The following is a 16,395-nucleotide window of genomic DNA, read 5'->3' as shown; positions in this document are numbered from 1 at the left end:
ATTCTCCTGCTTCCTGGGGACCCACTAAGGCACTGTCCTGAATGATTTATGTCACACCAAGACTAGCAAACTCATAAATCCCTTTTCTTCCCCAAAGGGATTTCCCTGTTTCTCAGTTCTTTAAAAAAAAAAATTACCCTGTTTAAAATTTCCATTAAAATTACTTGGGAAATTTTGCTACTTCTGCATTACCACATTTCCAGTTTGCAACAGAATTTCATATGCCTCAAACTGTTGCCAGTAAACTGGACAACCCTGTCAGCAAACTGGTGGCTCATCCTCATGCTTTTCTTCTGGGCTGCTCAAGTCTACAGCTCCTCAAGTCCCTTCAGCCTTCCTTTTCCTCCCTGCCCACACTACGGGCTCCCACCCATCCCACAGCCCTAACCCTGCCAACACAAGGACAGGAAGGGGGCAGCAGTGTCTCAGACCACAGAGGTGGAGGCATTTTCTCTCAGATACAAAGAGCCATAGTCACATCCCTGGATGGCAATGGATTGCATATGGCATGAGGGAAACTGAGGGCGAGCACAGCACTTCAGTCAAGCCCTCTGGAAAACAGGGCAGCACCAAAGCATGGTGAATTTTGCAGACACAAAGAGGAACAAAAGCCCTGAACACCGAAGTCTTTGCAGTGACAAAGCAGCAGCCCCTGGAAGCAACATGAGTCTGTCTGGCCCTGGTACTCCTCTCACACTCCTGGTCACGTGCAGGGACCCAGTTTGGTGAGGGTCAGACTGTCACAGCCATTCGTGGCCCTTCTGCTGGTGGGAGCAGAGCAGCTGGCTGAAAGTTGTAAGGAATTCCCCAAACGTATCTCATGGGGGACAGAAAATCACTGCAAGTGACAAAACCTCACATGCCTGAGACCTCACCAAGCCCCAGCAGAACTGAGTAACCTCCCCCTGGCACAGTGCAGCACCTCAGCAGGCAGCTGTCCATGTCCCATGACTTGGAACGTGGCAGCCCCTCACCACAACTTGGGCAGCCTCCATCCCACTGACCAGCTGCCCCGGGACAGCTGCCAGCACGGTGTGCTCTGTGCACCCTTCCATCTGTGCAGCCTTGTGCGGGGTCACCAGTGGGTGAGCTGGGCAGGTCCCTCACACACAGGGTTTGCAGCAGGACCCCTCCACCCTACACGCCCACAGTGCAGGGGCTCTGGAACTCACCGTCACAGGCAACTGCCTCTCCGAGGTGCTCAGCGACTCATTGACGGAGCAGTGGATGACTCTGTCTGAAACAATCTGGATCTCACATGAGATCAGGCCGATTTTCACCTGGTACTCATTGCTCTCCAGGCCCAGGCTGTCAGGCTCCTTCTAAAGACAGAAATAGAATCAGGATGTCAGGCTGCAGAGCAGCAGCTGGAATTGCAACTGATCTTCCTGCTTTACTTTCCATATTCCCCACTGTTTTGCAGACCTGGGAGGACTCTCCCTCACCAAGGACATCTTTCCAGCACTCCACAGGAAAGCCAGAACCAGGCCATTCCCCATTTTCCTGTTTCCCATTCCTCACTCAGCACAGGGCAATGGGATGAGCAAGCCCCTCATGGAACCTGGAAAAATCTGCTTTTGATCTGGCCTGCTGTGCACTGAAGATAAAGATGTAAGCGCCCACCTGGGAGGGGGAAGGATGTACAACAGAGGGGACAGCCAGGGGATGCGCCTGTGGAGCCTGAGAAAGGGGGAGCACATTTCTGGAGCACGTTGCAAGCAGGGAGGATATCCTGCAGTGAACAATGGCCTTTGAATTACTATTGCTCATCGTCCAGGCCACTCAACTGCTGCACCCTGACTTCCTTGTGAGCTGAGCTGAATTCAGTAGTCAAAACAGAAGATTGCATGATCTGTTTCTGCAGGAATAAACACCTATTGTCAGGCTCGTCTGCAGCACCTGCCTTGTTTCAGGCCAGTGCATGGTCATTCTTTTTCACACATCCAGTATTTCATTTAGTCTCATGCTATGACACTCTCCCAGGCAGCTCTGTCTCAGAGGGCATCCTCAGGCCAGGTTGCATCTCCTGGGACAGAGACACACAGGAGCAGCATGCTGAGCCTGAAGCACGTGCTCCTGCCTCTCCAGTCCCCAGCTACTCACTTCTCTCTCCTCTCCCTGTGGACGGTCACTGCACTGGTACTCAGGACTGTGGAGCTGCCCATGGGGGAGCAGGCAGCACCCTGAGAGAAGCAGAGCTGTAACAGCCACTCTCTTACATGTATGACCAGAGTTAAGGGCTCGCCGGGATGGTGCTTGATCCACTTCTCCTTCTTGGCTGTGGAGAACTGGGGGTCAGCATAGTACGCCAGGCTGAACTTGCTGAAGTGCAGGGCCTCCTCAGGGTACATCTCCTCATCCAGAGCTGGGCGGTCATCTGTGTAGAGGCGCCCATTGAGGTAGAAGTCGACGGGGGCAGGCTTGCTCCCCACAGTGATGTTGGAGGCAGCTGGAGAGGGGCAGGTGATCGTGGTGTCAGTGTGAACCCTACAGCACTGCAAGCAGGAGAGCGCGAGAACATCAGAACCCAGCACCGCGAGCGCTCTCAGCCCATCCTGAGGCGTGGGCTGAGGCCTCAGCTGCACAGCCCAGCCATCCTCTGGCAGTGGACACACAGCCCCACTCTGTCACCGGGCCACACCCAGCCAGGACACCCACCGTGTGTTCTCTGCCGATGCCACGGACAGCCATGGACACGTTCTGGACCAGCCCAAAGCCTCTTCCTTCCAGGGTGATGATCCTGCCCCCACTTTTAGGAGAAGGGAAGAAAGAGAGGGTGACTGCAGAGGACAGTGCAGCAGCAGGGTATGATGGCTGTCTCCCTCCTGTCCTCATCTCTTTTCCCAGAGATGTTTCCCAGCTGCTTGAGCAGAAAATGTGACCCAACAGCCAAAGTCTTCTTCCTGCTTACAGTAAGGATCCACACTGCTACCATGGTATCAGGGAAGGAAGGAAGGAGGAGCAGATGCTGTGGTGGAAAGCGAGAGGGCCTCTTCCAGCAGCAGGAGACATCCCCTGCCCCTACCCATGACTCTGCCCCTCTCCCTGCCACTCAGGGACCTGCAGAGAACTGTGAGGCTTGAAGAGGGGAAAGTCCCTTAGAGGCTGACAGGGATCCTGCATCTCCTACGAACTTCTGATTTAGATCAGAATGTGAAAGTTGTTGTGTTTTGTACCTGCTGGGGGGAAAATGTGACCCATGGGCCTCTCACTGTGCAGTCAACTAACAACATGAACGAGCAGCACTGATGTGCACAATGCAGAGCAAGGGCTGGAGAACCCTTCCTCCATATCATATTTGACCTGGTTAGAGTATTTGCCAGGGAACAGTCAGGACTCACAAATCCTATTATGTGAAGAGCACTCCAGGCACAGTGACTTTGGCTGTAAGGCCCAAGGTTCTCTGAAGCCTGTGGGTATCACAGGTGGTTATGATCCAAGTTTCTAACTAGGAGCCTGTCACATCTGTAGACTAGCTTACAATTTCTGTTTTGGTTTAAATTTTGTTTATACGAATTATTATTTTATCAATATGGTAACAGAAATCAGTTCCAGTTAAATTTTTACACAAGTTATTGACACCCTCATGGTCAACAGCCCAGCAGCATGGCGAGCAGTCAGACTGCATAAGCCACCACACAGGCTGCAGAAGTCACAGTCCCAGCACTCTGAAATTTGGGAACTGCTGTAAGTGCTAAGGAAGCAGACTAAGGTGATGGAGAAATATGCCAGTGGTTTCCCTTGTGACTACAAGCAGGGACATTCTTCCCCTGACTCTTTTTAGACAGCACTCTCGACACTCAGCAGTTGGGAGCCTGCAAGGGGCTGAGCCTCGATGAGTCATGACTCTGCCTTTCCACTAACATTCCCACAGCCTGCGGCCTTGGCGCTGTGCTTGGGAATGCCGAGAGGCGGCTTTGTTCCAAGGATCAGAGCACCAGAGCCTGCTCGTGCTCGCCCCTGGGTGTGCTGCTTCCACCAAGGTCCTGCCGGCACAGCTGCTGGCGTCCCAGATTTCCTGGTCAGCCCTGGATTTTCCAGGCTTCACAGCTGAGGAGGGTGGGATTTTGCTATGATATCCAAAGGAACAGAAGCCTGAGTGCTCCACAGAGAGACGTGAAATTAAAAGCAACACACTTTAAAAATTAAATACTGTGACCTTGGAGAAGGCTGAAATCCAAAAGTACAAATCTCATCCTCCTACAGTTTTACTGCCAAGAAAAATCCTCAGGGTCTCATTAAGCTCCCACCTGAAACCTCTCTAAAGCACCCACCGGGTATGCACGGTACAGGTACTAAGGCTGACATTTTTCCACTCCTAAATGCATCAAACCAAGCTATGGACAGTCCTGGTGTGTGAGACCTCTTCTACTCCCGTGCTGGGGTGCCCTGGAGCACCCTGAGAGCAAGCTGCAGTGCCCTCTGTACCCATCTGCAAGGTAATGTGTCCAGTTCCAGGGTTGGAAAGCCCCTTTCTCCCAGTAGGACCCTCTCCCACCAGCCTGGAACTGACCCTCTCTTTCACAGGCTGTCTTGGCTGGGACAGGATCTCACCTGATTTGGCTCTTTTTGGGGTTGATGTCTGATATAACCGGGTTCTTCTCATACTTGAAAGTGATGTTGAGGCTGACACAAGACTTGTTCTCAAACTGCACGCAGACTGGCACAGCCGTGGTGAGCTCGGCGGCGGGCATGGTGCAGGTGATGGTGCTGTCGGTGCGGCTGCGCGGGAAGAGGCAGGTGAGCTGTGGCACAGGCAGCGGCTGGAGCCCGGCACTGTGGCCTTGGGCAACCCCTCGGCAGCCAGGCAGGTGGCAGCCACAGGGGAGAAGAAGCTTGCAGTTACATGCCAACTGCCTGTTACACTTGGCCTGCTAATGAGCAGTTCCCAGCACACATCATCCCAGCTGCCAGACCAGTTCCCCTACAGCCACAGGGGAGGCCAAAGGGCAGGCAGGGGAATGCTCTGCCAGCATGGAGTGGTGCCCCCCACCAAAACACCTGCCCTGCTTGACCACCTGGAGGCCAATACCATCCTTCCTAATGCTTTGTCTCTTGTCACTAGCCCAGCCCTGCTCTCACCTGAGGTCAGTGCATTGCTTGGAGGAGTTGATGAGGACACGGAGCTCTGAGCCGACATCCAGCCTGCTGCCTCTGATGGTCACTCTGGTTCCTCCAGCCTTCGGGCCATTCGAGGGAGCTATGGACTGCACCAGGGGAAGCTAAAAACAAAGGGGAAATCTGTTTTCTAGCCTAGTAAATCCCCAGCTGGATACTCCACACCACACATGGGAATTGATTCAGAACATGTAAGTATCCAGCACTGTGAGGCTCAAACAGCAGCACAGCAAAGCTTTTACTGGCAGGATTTCAGAACTAGAGGAGAGGTACAAACACTAAGGAGTGAGACAATACAAAATCTGTGACTCTCTGTGGTCTCTAAATTCTGGCTATAAATGAGACATGAGGCCAAACAGAAGCCCAGGATCCCATCAGCCCCTTCAGTTTTCCAGCAGGGGGGTCCAGAGCCAGCAACAGCTCCAGGTCCATTACGAAAGGAAATTTCTCATTCATTCCCTCTCCCACCACCTCTGCCCTTCCAGATCCATGTCCTCCTAAATGCAAGGAAAATGTTAAAGCCCCACCGGATGATGGTTTTGAGAATTGTGAAAACAGACACCTGGGTCTATATAATTGAATACCAAACCCCTGCTTAAGGAAGCTTAATATCTGCATCTCTTGAGGCGACGACAGGAACTAAAGGGGAAGTTACTTTGCCTCTCACCATTTGCAGCAGAAATTAGCGTGTATGTTATCTGTGTTTGCAGCCCCTGGAAATCTTCCTGAGATTCATGAGCTGGAGGCTTTGATAACTCACGTGGCACTGAGCCCTTGTGTCTGCTCACAGGCACCCCAGGAGAGGCTGCTGGCAACGTCCCTGCTCCATTTGAGTAGGACAGCCAGGGCAGAACAAATAATGATCTCAAGACCCTTCCATAGGGCAGTGGTAACTCCCTCTCAGACAGCACATGCCCTGAGGCAGGAGGCCCGTGGGGGCTGGTCCTGCTCACCCCTAGGCCGTCTCTCAGAGCAGACTCATATGGGCCTGTGGAGTGCAGGCTGAACCTGCTGCTAATGCCTTGCCTGGCAGTCCTCACTACACAAACCCATGTATTAACAGCTACCCTTGTCCTTGTCCTACGTTCAGATGGCTTCATTCCTCTGTAATCATTTTCACTGTTGTTTCTGACCGTCACCCACTTTCATAGGATCCATTTTGTATTTCTCTGGGTGTCTGTAGGGAGCTGTCTCCTGCCCTTGGCCCTTAACCCATGCATTGACAAGTGCAGCTACAACAGGAGAGAGGATTGTTCCTGTTCCCCAAAGCCCTCCAGCTCTTCCCCTCAGCCAGAGCCAGTGGCTGCTGCTCTCAGTGCACTGCCAGCACCAATCGCCTCCATCGCAGCTTTGGCAAATCCAGCTCACCCACAGCCTGCTATAATGTTCTGAAGGGGCCTCTCCCCTCTCCTCAGCACAATTACAGCTGAATCCTATCTCTTCTAGACACATCTAATGGGGACTATAAAACATGTAGCACAGAAACAATATTTGCTATGTCACAAGGGACTTTCTTTGGAAGGGTAGCTCTGAAAGTCTTTTAAACTTTTCCAGGCAAATTGTACCTCTAACCAAGCTCAGATCTCACCAAGACCAGCCTTGCATGGTGTAGGCTACTCCATCTGCATGCCATTGATATGAGAGGAGAACCAAGAAAACTTGAGTGTTGCTTGGTCTGCAAATGGTGCAGAAGCAACCTTTTTGAAAAGTTGCAAAGCAACTTTTGGTGTGACACACCCCCAGGAATGCATCATGCAGTGTCCCTCCCCACGACATATGTGCACAAGGCAGGGCACTTCCTCATCTCTGCTCCAAGCTCTGCTGAGACACACAGACTGAGAGACAGACAGACAGGCAGCTTTCTGCTGTGCCACCTGACCAGGAATGGTTCCTCTCCCGCTCCGGGGGGCACTGACTGCTTCCCAAGCTTGCCCAGGAGCTGCCAGCACAGGGCTGCCATGGACCCAGGATGAGGTCAGGGACTGGCTTTGTTCTGTGCTGGTGCTTCCACAGGTGTTACCTGAAAGGCTTTTCCTCATGCCAAGAGCTGGCGAAGGAGCCGCCTGGCCCTTTCCCACGCCACGTGCCCCTCTCCCCTCTGTCAGGCAGACAGTACTGGGCAGCGGGGATGTGCCAGCTGAGCACACACGTCCTGAGAAACCCCCAGATCCCGGGGCTGTCACTGGGTTGTACCCCCGTGGCACCTCAATCCACTCCAGACTGCTGGATCTCCTGCTGAGACTGACCTGGCCATCTCCTTGCCAGTCTCTCCCTGTGCACTGCCAGGCCTGGCTCTGCCGGGTGCTGGGAAGTGCCGTGCCTGTGCCAGATGCATGCTGTGTAACCCGTAACCCTCCCTGAACTAAACACCCAACCTCTCATTGGCTACGGGGTGGGAATCACACTCCATGATCTGTCTTAAATTCTTCACAATGGCCACCAGGAATCAAACGTTTTTTCCTGGGGCGTCGAGTCTCCTCCCAGGCCAACAGCTTGCACCATGGGCTGTCCTGCCCCAGCTGAAGCTGGAGCAGAGGCACAAAGGCTCAGAGCACTCTGCATGCCTTGGCACCCACCCGCTGGGGCTGCCCAGGAGTAGTGTCCAGCCAGGGACAAGGGTCGCGTAGGGAAGAGAAGAAATGCATGTATTTCTCTCAGGTTTGTAGAGATGAAAGCTGTCTGTGAGACGGCACAGCACAAAGCTATAAAGGGCTTTTCTTTGAACAATGACAGAGGGTTAGCTCCAGTCTAATCCCTACACATTACTTCGTGCAAAAACTAACACAGTCTCTGCAGCAAAAATATCAGTTCTAAATAATGTGAATTAATGGAATGTAACTTACACCTCACAAAGGGACTTCACAAATCTCAAAAAATCTCACAGGTTGTAACAGCACTTTAGCAAAAGAGGCAGAAGAAAACTGAGCTCCTTTTATAGCAGGAGAAACGTTAATCGAGCTGGGACAAGACACACCCCCGCAGAAGCTGAGCCTGGGAGCACGGCTGTGCCACCGACACCCTGCTGAGATCCTGCCAGATCCCGCTCAGGTAACCACAGGTGAGGAGACACCGCAGTGGCTCCTTGAGGACCCCGATATGTTCAGTTGTAGATCCCATTTCCCAGCCAGCTAGGGAAGGTGGGTGGAGCTGCAGGCTCACTCTAAAGGGTGCAGGAATCACCAAAGAAATACTCAGGAGATGGCTACTCACCACGTAGGAGTATCGCTCCCTGGACCTCCCTTCCCGGCTCACATTAACTGTTACCACATCTGAAAACGCCTCCTGAGCCTCTCCGGTCTGGCACACGATCCTGTGGATGGATGAGGTGGTTGGCAGCAGTGCCTGGCAGCAGGGATGGGGATGGGCAGGCACAGGCAGGGGACATGCAGGGGACAGGGCCCTCCTCCCCAGCTCCCCCAGCTCACATCTCAGAGACGACGTATCTGTCGGGCAGAGGGGTGCAGTGCACGCTGCCCACCCGCACGGCGGCGAGGACGTCGCTGAAGCGGCGGCCCAGGTTCCTCCCACGGATGGTCAGCAGCGTGCCCCCCTCCAGCGGCCCACGCAGCGGCTCGATCTGCAGCACCAAGGGACAGGGCATGAAGTCAGAGGATCACAGAATCCTACAATGGTTTGGGTTGGAAGAGACCTCAAAGATCATCTAGCCCCATCCTCCCTGCCATGGGCAGGCACACCTTCCCCTAGACTAGGTTTGGGGAGAACCACCATGAGCTTCTGGCCTTCATCCCTGAGCCGGTCCCTGTGCCCACACCCCACTTGAGCCCCATGAAGCAGAGAGAATCACTCCTCACACTCCTGCTCCCCTAGCAGGCCTGCCACCACTCTCTCCTTGCTGTAGCTTGGCAAAGGAGAATCCACCACACTTATGTGCTCAGTTTGGCACTGGGGTTTAGTCACAAGGATCACTCCAGCTGCAAACACATCTAGGGTGAAATATCCTTCCTTCCACGCCCCCGCTTTTGAATCCATCTCCTACAGCACTGGTTTCACCTGGCAGCTGCTGTCTGCAGTGCTGTGAGGGGATGGGGTGCTGGCCATAACAACATCTCAGCACTGCAAGGGGACAGGATGTGACACTGTGCCAGCATTAAGAGGGCACCGCCGGACGGACCGACTGCACTGACTTCAGCAGGTGAAACAAACCCCTTCCAGCAAAAATGGCTCTTTTCCCTTTGCACAGGCAGCGACACACAGAACCAGTGCTACACTCCTGGTGGCACCAGCTGGCCAAGGCTGGTGGGGACCCACCACCAGGCTCAGTGCCCCCTTCACTGGTTGAGCTGCCCCTCTCCAGAGGGCTCTGTGAGGGCTCATCTGCTCGCATGACTCCAGAGGGTTTGGATTTACCAGTCACTTTTTGCTAAGGAAATAGCGACAGAGTCGGTGACGCTCTGCAACCTGAACTGTGGTTTCCTTCCATTATTTTCTGGGGAGTGCTGATAACATTTGATGAGTATGGGGAAGGACAGACTCGGGGGAGCACCTCTCCCCCACAGTGATGAGAGGGAAGCGGCAGCAATGGGGATCCTGCAGCCCCTCTGTGCAGTGTTACAGCACCTGGATCACCACATGCCTCCCTAAGAGCAGAAATCTCATATCCTTGCCAATTCTGATGCTCACATCCTTGCCAGTTCTGATGTTTTGTGTCTCCAGCTTCTCTTTTTCTAGGGACCCCATTTTAAGATCTGGTCTATGTATTTTCTTTGCTAGTTGTCAGGGATCAATTTGTTGGCTCCCACCATACCTCTAAGCAGAGTCCTAGATCCAAAGGCCTCCAATAAACATTAATTTAACTACAATTTAAGTAAAACACATTTCAAAATGCATGATGCCCAAAGGTCCCTCTGCCACTCTTAAATCACAGCAGAACTGCAGTTTACATGTGCCTGGAGACAGAGCTCACAATCACATTTCAGCCATGCTCCATTAAATGCTTTCCTGATAAGGATCCTTCAACCAACCCTACATATCCTTCTTGCTTTTAGCAACTCTAGGAACTCGGGGGCATTTGAATTGTGCTGCTGTTATGTTTCCCACTAACACAATGAAGACTGAATCCTGTCACTAGCAAGATGTCCTTGGCACTAGGCGACTCAACAGCATAGAAAGTCAGTGAATAATTCAGTGCTGGTCTTGACCCTGTCCTGTGCCAGGAACAATGCCTGGATCCTCTTCTGTCCCAGCTGGGACAGGGTGGCTGGTCCCACCCCTCAGCACCACACCCCACCACACCCCATCCCACCCCACCCTACCCCACCCCACGCCGTATTGCCTTTGGGTCTTACCTTCCTAATCTCAGGAGCTGGGCAGACGTCGGAGACCTGGGGGGGCTCGGTGTGCAGCCTGCAGCTGGAGCTGCTCTCGCTCCAGAGACAGCGGTGCCCCACGTCCTCCCTCCCCAGGCACTGGGAGCAGTCGGCACTGCCGGTCCCACAGTTGTACACCTCCACTGAGCCACCAGAGACAACAGAAAATGTGAGCTCCGGGCCTGTGGCTTACACAACTTTGCTTAGCCTGAGGCAGTCAAACACCCACCCCCGCTCCCACCACCCCCGGTTACATTAATCCCAGCAACATCTGAAATCCAGTGGATGAGCAGAGCACTTGGCTGCCATCCTGCAGATTTCCCAGAAGGCCTCAGTGCTTGTTCTCACTGCAACATAATTTAGCGCTTTCTTTTCCTTTTTATTCCCCTTGAAAAACAAACAACACCCAAACTCGAATCTTTTTGTCAATTCATGCTACGCATTTCCAACTCTCAGCATCCACACGGGAAGCTCCTTGGCAAAGCTGGCTCCTTCCTGCCAGCAAAGCAATCACATTGCTTCCACACTGACAAAAATGGAGTGATTTGTACTCTGTACAGTGTTTACAGTTCCCTTCCCTCCCCCTGTGACCATGGGCCCCTTTCATTGACTTCTCCCTTCAGATCTGCTCAGCTCAGCTCCCACATCTTTTTCCTACACCGCCTTCACCTCTCCATTAGCTGGTGCCCCGGGTTACATTTCCTCTCTAGCCTAAAGACTTCTGCCACTGGAGTGTGGGTATCCGCTGAGATAACAGCCAGAAATGCTCAGGAAGTGTGGCTTTCACACCCTTTTCCCCAGAGGAGACCTTGCAGGAGAACATAAAACACAGAAACAGTCACATTTGGCACTTCTGCTCACGGGAGCATCTCGAGGCACTTCATGAACAACTAACGAGTCCCTCAGCGTCAACACTCTGCCGTGCTGTGCTAACAAAACTTTACCAGCACCAACATCCTGCCTGTGCCATGCTAAAGTAACGTCACCAGTGCCAAGGGGCTCTCCTATTCTCCACAAAAAAAAGCTTAGTCCACCACGTCTGCAGTCCCCTCAGGGAGTTACACTGGGTGGTTTTCCACCCAGTAGCAGAGCTTCTATTCCTTCAGTGGACTATCAAAACAATAAAAGCTAATAAATACTGAAATAATAAACACCAATATCAGCAATTTCATTAAAGACGCTATAAAAAATGCCCACATTTATAACTGGCCTGGCAGATCTCTGTCCCTGATGCAAGGCAGCCTCTCTATTGTGACTCACACCAGCTGAATAAGGCAAGGAGCCAGAGCAGCCTAAGGGTCCCACAGGAACTCCAAATATTCTGGTCAATTCAGACGGATGAAAACATGGCCTGTGTAAGCGAGCTCCTTCTTCTTCGTGCAGGAGAAGGGGGAATTCCAACATGCTCTCTCTGCTGTGGTTCCTGCTCCCAGCACCACCCACATAGAGAACTGAGTCTCCTGCATATCCAAAATCCCAATCTCCCACCCCAGTCCTCAGGATTACTGCTGTATTATGGACACTATCTTCTTTCTGCAGGGAAGCCACGTGTCATGCCCGCCCATGTTAGTATTTCCAGGTATTTTCACTGTGCAAGACAATCCTCCTTCATACACAGGGATTTACCACAGGGAAACCTTTTTATCCTGGTCAGTGGGTGTTGGTGCTTGTATCTCTCTCCCTGTCACAGCCATTCTCCAAAGGAAGCCTCCCTTCAGGTTCTCCTACTCCTCTGCACCTCGGGTAAATCAGCCCCTTCTGCCACAACTGCTGACACTGTCGAGAGGTGAAAGAGCCTGGGAATACTGCCTCCTGGGAATACTGCCTCCTGGGAATACTGCCTCCAAGCAGAGCCCACGACAAGGGGCTCATCCTGCCTGGGCACCTCATATGAGCACACTGAGTCTGACTGCCCGCCTGCCTCAGCCTGCTCATGCAGCAAGGGCTTTTTTGCAAATCTGAGCATTCTTCCCAGAGATCAGGCCAGGGATGGAATGTGTTTAGAGATTTTATTGTTTCTCAACACAGAAGGCAAAAAGAAGACTCAATTTTCACAGCATGTGGAACCTTGATGCCACACTTCTGTGAAAGCTAAGGGAAGAGCCCCGCCCCAACTCTTTTCTCCTCTGGGAGGAATTCCTCCCTGGCCCTGGGGGCACCCCACATCCCTACTGTGACCAAGAGCTGCCTGCATTCACAGATGGGGCTTGACCTTCCCTGGCTGTAACCGGGATGTCCTAGGTGCCTGTCTGGGCTCTGGGCTCACCTTCACAGGGAGCAACTCTGGGTAAGTATGCTTTTTGCACGTGCCTGAGAGAAGGAACTGAGCTGTGCCCGGCAGAGCCATGGTCTCTACCCTTTACCCATAAACTCTGCCCGGGTTTGAGAGTCATTCAAGCTGACCAGATGAGAGAAGCATAAACATATTTTCAACTCAGACCTGTCATCATCTCCGGACTGTCAATAAATCTGTCTGGTCTGTCCTTCAGCTGGAGGTTCACTGGGAAGTGATGGCTTTTTTCTGATGTGTGGAGCTGCACACAAAAAACAAGTGAAAACTTAGGAAATTTAGTAAAATAGAAGGTCCCATACCCACACTACATGGATGAACCTTCCTTGTGAGGCTTCTCTGACCACTGCTTCCCCAGACACGAGGGTCTCATCTATAGCAGAAGGAGCAGGATGGCTGTTTTGTTTTAATCATTTTGCTGAGGTCCCAGTGAAGGGCACCGGGACACAGCACACGCCACAGTGAGAGCAGAGCCCTGGTTTGCTGCTATTTTTAGCAGAAACGGACAGGAAAATGAACAGCCTGGCCTGTCTGTGCATTCTCAGTGCTGGGCTGCAATACAGGTGACGTGATGGGAAAGTGCTCCTCTCCAGCTTCCACTTGCAATATTCCCACTGGTGGAAGCCCAAACGTTTGCTGTCTTTTGGAGGTGCAATCTGCCCTCTGACAACCACACACAGTTCTCTAGTGAGCAGCACAGCATTTTCTGAGGCCTATTCCTCATTCAAAATAAAAGCTACAGAAATAGCAACCCTGAAAGGTGGCCAAATTTTTTGCCTGAACTGAACTCTTCCCATCTAGAAAGGTAAACAAGCAGCTCCTTCCCAAGCCCCAGGGGAGCAGAGGTCAAAGCCACTGCAGATCCCTATGGATCTGGGAACACAACACCCGTGATGCAGGAGTGCCCTGCCAGCATTGGTGCACACAGAGAGCCTCTTGCTGGAGGGGTGAACCCAGGAGGGAGGTAAGAAGGCAAGCAGCGTCCCACTGCTGAGTTGGAGGCTGGCAGTGAGACCCTCCCTGCCCTTGGACCTGGCCCTCACCATGGGGGAAGCAGGGCTGGCAGCCTCACCCCCCCGACTCACCAGCACACGTACACACTCCACAGCAGAGGAGTTCACCCACCGGGCTTCAAATGTCCTGTCTGTCCCAAAATGGCACTCCAGAGCTGTCTCCTGGGAGAGGGAAGACAAGGGCAGAACAGCTGCAGCAAATGTTTTGTGCAGTTCTCCACCTGTCAGCTGAAAAGGCAGGCATTGCGTCCCACCTTTGTTCTGCTGTCGGTACCTGAACTGTGTCCAAGTCAAACAGGAGATCAGAACCCAACACAAAACGTGTGGACCAGGAGCTGTACCTGGACCAGGGCACACAGAGAGACCAGGAGCTGTGCCTGGCTGGGCTCTTGAAACCCTGACAGCAGGGTACTGGGGTTCCTCATGGCTGGGGGTCTTTGGAGTTCATGCTGCAGTGCAGATCAAGAGCCACCGTTGTCCCAAGCCACCTTGTAAAACAGCCCAAACCAGCCATGATTTGGGCTCAAAGTCACCTTCCTCCTCCTCCCAACAACTACACAGAGCAAATCTCTAATTCAAATGAGGACCCAGTCAGAAGCATGTTTCAAAGACAGATTTCTGTGCTGTTTTCCTGATAACACAAGAATGATATCCTGCCCCAAGTGACTGCTGTACCCCCATCCTGCAGGAAAAAATCCTGTCTCCAAGAAGGTTGATGCTCCACCACTACTGAGGTCTAACTACCCTTTGAAACTGGCAGATCTGATAAAAGACATGAAAGGAGGCACCAGACTCCAGGCAGGGAGCTGCTGGCTCAGCGAACACACGGGCAGAATCTCGTTCAGTGCATCGCCTGCACCCAGGCAGCTCTGGCTCTGCATCTGCGGGCTGCCCATACCCCTGGACTCGTGCCCCTGCCAGGGAGTGCCTATGTTGCAGAAAAGCCACATGTCTCCAAAGCTCCCAGCTCCAGCAGCACTCATGAGCTCCTGTGGAGATGGAAGGAGAAGGAATCCCAGCTGGCATTCCAGGACAGGGAGCAGAAGGAAGCCAGAGTGCCAGAGCCCCTTCAGCTGCCGAGGTGCTGTGGCCCCTTTCCTGCTGACTCCATTTCCTATGGGTTCCATGCAGTATTGCTTCCTCCTCAGCCACCTCCAGCATCCAGAGAGGAAAAAGGATTTCTGGCCCCATTTTGCTGATTGTAGAAGGCACATCCTCCTTCCCAGAGGCCGAAGCTGTGCAGGAAAAGACCACCCCATCTTGGTGGGAGGGTCCGCTCTGTCCCCGCACCAAGGGCAGGAGGTGTGGTGGGAGCAGTGCCTCCACAGCCCTCAGTACCCTGGCACCCCAGAACAGCTCCACCAGTACTTCCAAAACTCTTCTCCCCTGCAGAACAAGAAGCTGCCTGGCTGCCCAGCATGCTGGAATCATCTGCAGAGGCACAGCAAACCCAGCCCCATGGACCCTGCTGAACTGACCCAAAATGACTCAGGGCGGCTTTCTACAAATACCAGTGCTTACTCAAGCATTTTCCCAGTACCCAGCCTCTCTGCCCCAAATTCCTCTGGTTCCTTCTGGTGTGCAGTGCATCTCAGAAGGCACCATTCAATACCCACTCCCCCTTTTCACCCTGTTACAATTTGCATGTCAGAAAATTTCAGAGAAAGGACTTTTTCATACCAAACAAGCTCTGCACTGACGACCCAAAGTTAAGTTAAACCATGCTTCTGTGCTGTACTCAACTCTATGGCTCTGCCAGCGCAGGCTCCCAGTGCCCAGCTCAGGGCTGTGTCCTTTACTCCTCAGTGTGGGTGCTGGGGCGGGGCTGGCACGTGGCGCTGGGAGAGTGTGACACTGGCACGCTCTGCAGTGGAGCAAACACCCACAAGGGAACTGGGAGTTTTATTTCTCTCAAACACCCGAACCTTCCCAGTCCCTCTAGGAACATTTTTACCTTAGAGAAAGTTGCATTGGCGAGTGAGATCGTGATGTCTCGAGATACTCCTGTGGGCATTGGCTCCAAAGGGGCAGGTACAATTCGAGGACAGTCAATTTTCTTCTGTTAGGTACAAAAACAAGGAAAAAAGAGGTTAGCTGGGTGCGTGCTGAGCATCCTCAGTGACAAGACAAGAGGACACATCAGGGCCCTTGGTAAGACTCATTTCACTGGGAACCAGGTACTGCCAGGTGCACAGCGACTGCATATCCATGCCTCAGCTGTGGCTCCAGCAGTGACATGGCTGGAGTGACACTGAAGGGAGCCACTGCCACCTCCAACAGCAGATCTGCCAGTGTGACCCTCTCCTGCCTGCTGGAAGCCACGTCCCATTCACTGCATCAGCACTCCTGCCAGCCCCCAAGGAGAGTCTGTGTTCCAGGGCCTCCATCCTGCACAGCGGCACCACAAGGTACAGGGGTCTCACGTGTGTGTGGAGGGAGGATATGGTGAGCCACAGGGGATCCAGTGAGGGGCCTGCACTAGTAGGGTAGCTGCAATGAAAGGCTTAAATAAAGCTGAAAAATGATTTTAAGAGGACATCTGTCCCCCCAGTTTTGTTCTCATTTTAAATTGATGTCTCAGACACTGGAGCTGACTCAGAATTCCAGCCCGTATGACAAGCCCGTCCTGTTCTCTCATGAGATGTAA

At 52.8% G+C, this 16,395-nt stretch overlaps 1 protein-coding gene across 1 annotated transcript in view; it reads right to left on the bottom strand.

Moving 5' to 3' along the window:
* Positions 1-16,395, bottom strand: part of PLXND1 (plexin D1) — a gene marked incomplete at its 5' end in the record, with an annotated part of 70,869 nt that overhangs the window by 26,924 nt on the left and 27,550 nt on the right. The window contains 11 exons of the mRNA XM_051788474.1: positions 1,173-1,322; positions 2,220-2,495; positions 2,659-2,749; positions 4,555-4,722; positions 5,083-5,222; positions 8,329-8,428; positions 8,544-8,695; positions 10,425-10,588; positions 12,886-12,979; positions 13,821-13,910; positions 15,703-15,807. Coding sequence (XP_051644434.1) covers positions 1,173-1,322; positions 2,220-2,495; positions 2,659-2,749; positions 4,555-4,722; positions 5,083-5,222; positions 8,329-8,428; positions 8,544-8,695; positions 10,425-10,588; positions 12,886-12,979; positions 13,821-13,910; positions 15,703-15,807 — 1,530 coding nt within the window. The remainder of the gene's footprint in view (positions 1-1,172; positions 1,323-2,219; positions 2,496-2,658; positions 2,750-4,554; positions 4,723-5,082; positions 5,223-8,328; positions 8,429-8,543; positions 8,696-10,424; positions 10,589-12,885; positions 12,980-13,820; positions 13,911-15,702; positions 15,808-16,395) is intronic.

Source organism: Manacus candei, unplaced genomic scaffold (genome assembly GCF_025592945.1).
Source record: "Manacus candei isolate 608988 ecotype Guabito, Panama unplaced genomic scaffold, ASM2559294v1 h1tg000025l, whole genome shotgun sequence".
Classification (NCBI taxonomy): Eukaryota; Metazoa; Chordata; class Aves; order Passeriformes; family Pipridae; genus Manacus; species Manacus candei.
This window is presented reverse-complemented; position numbering and strand designations above follow the sequence as displayed.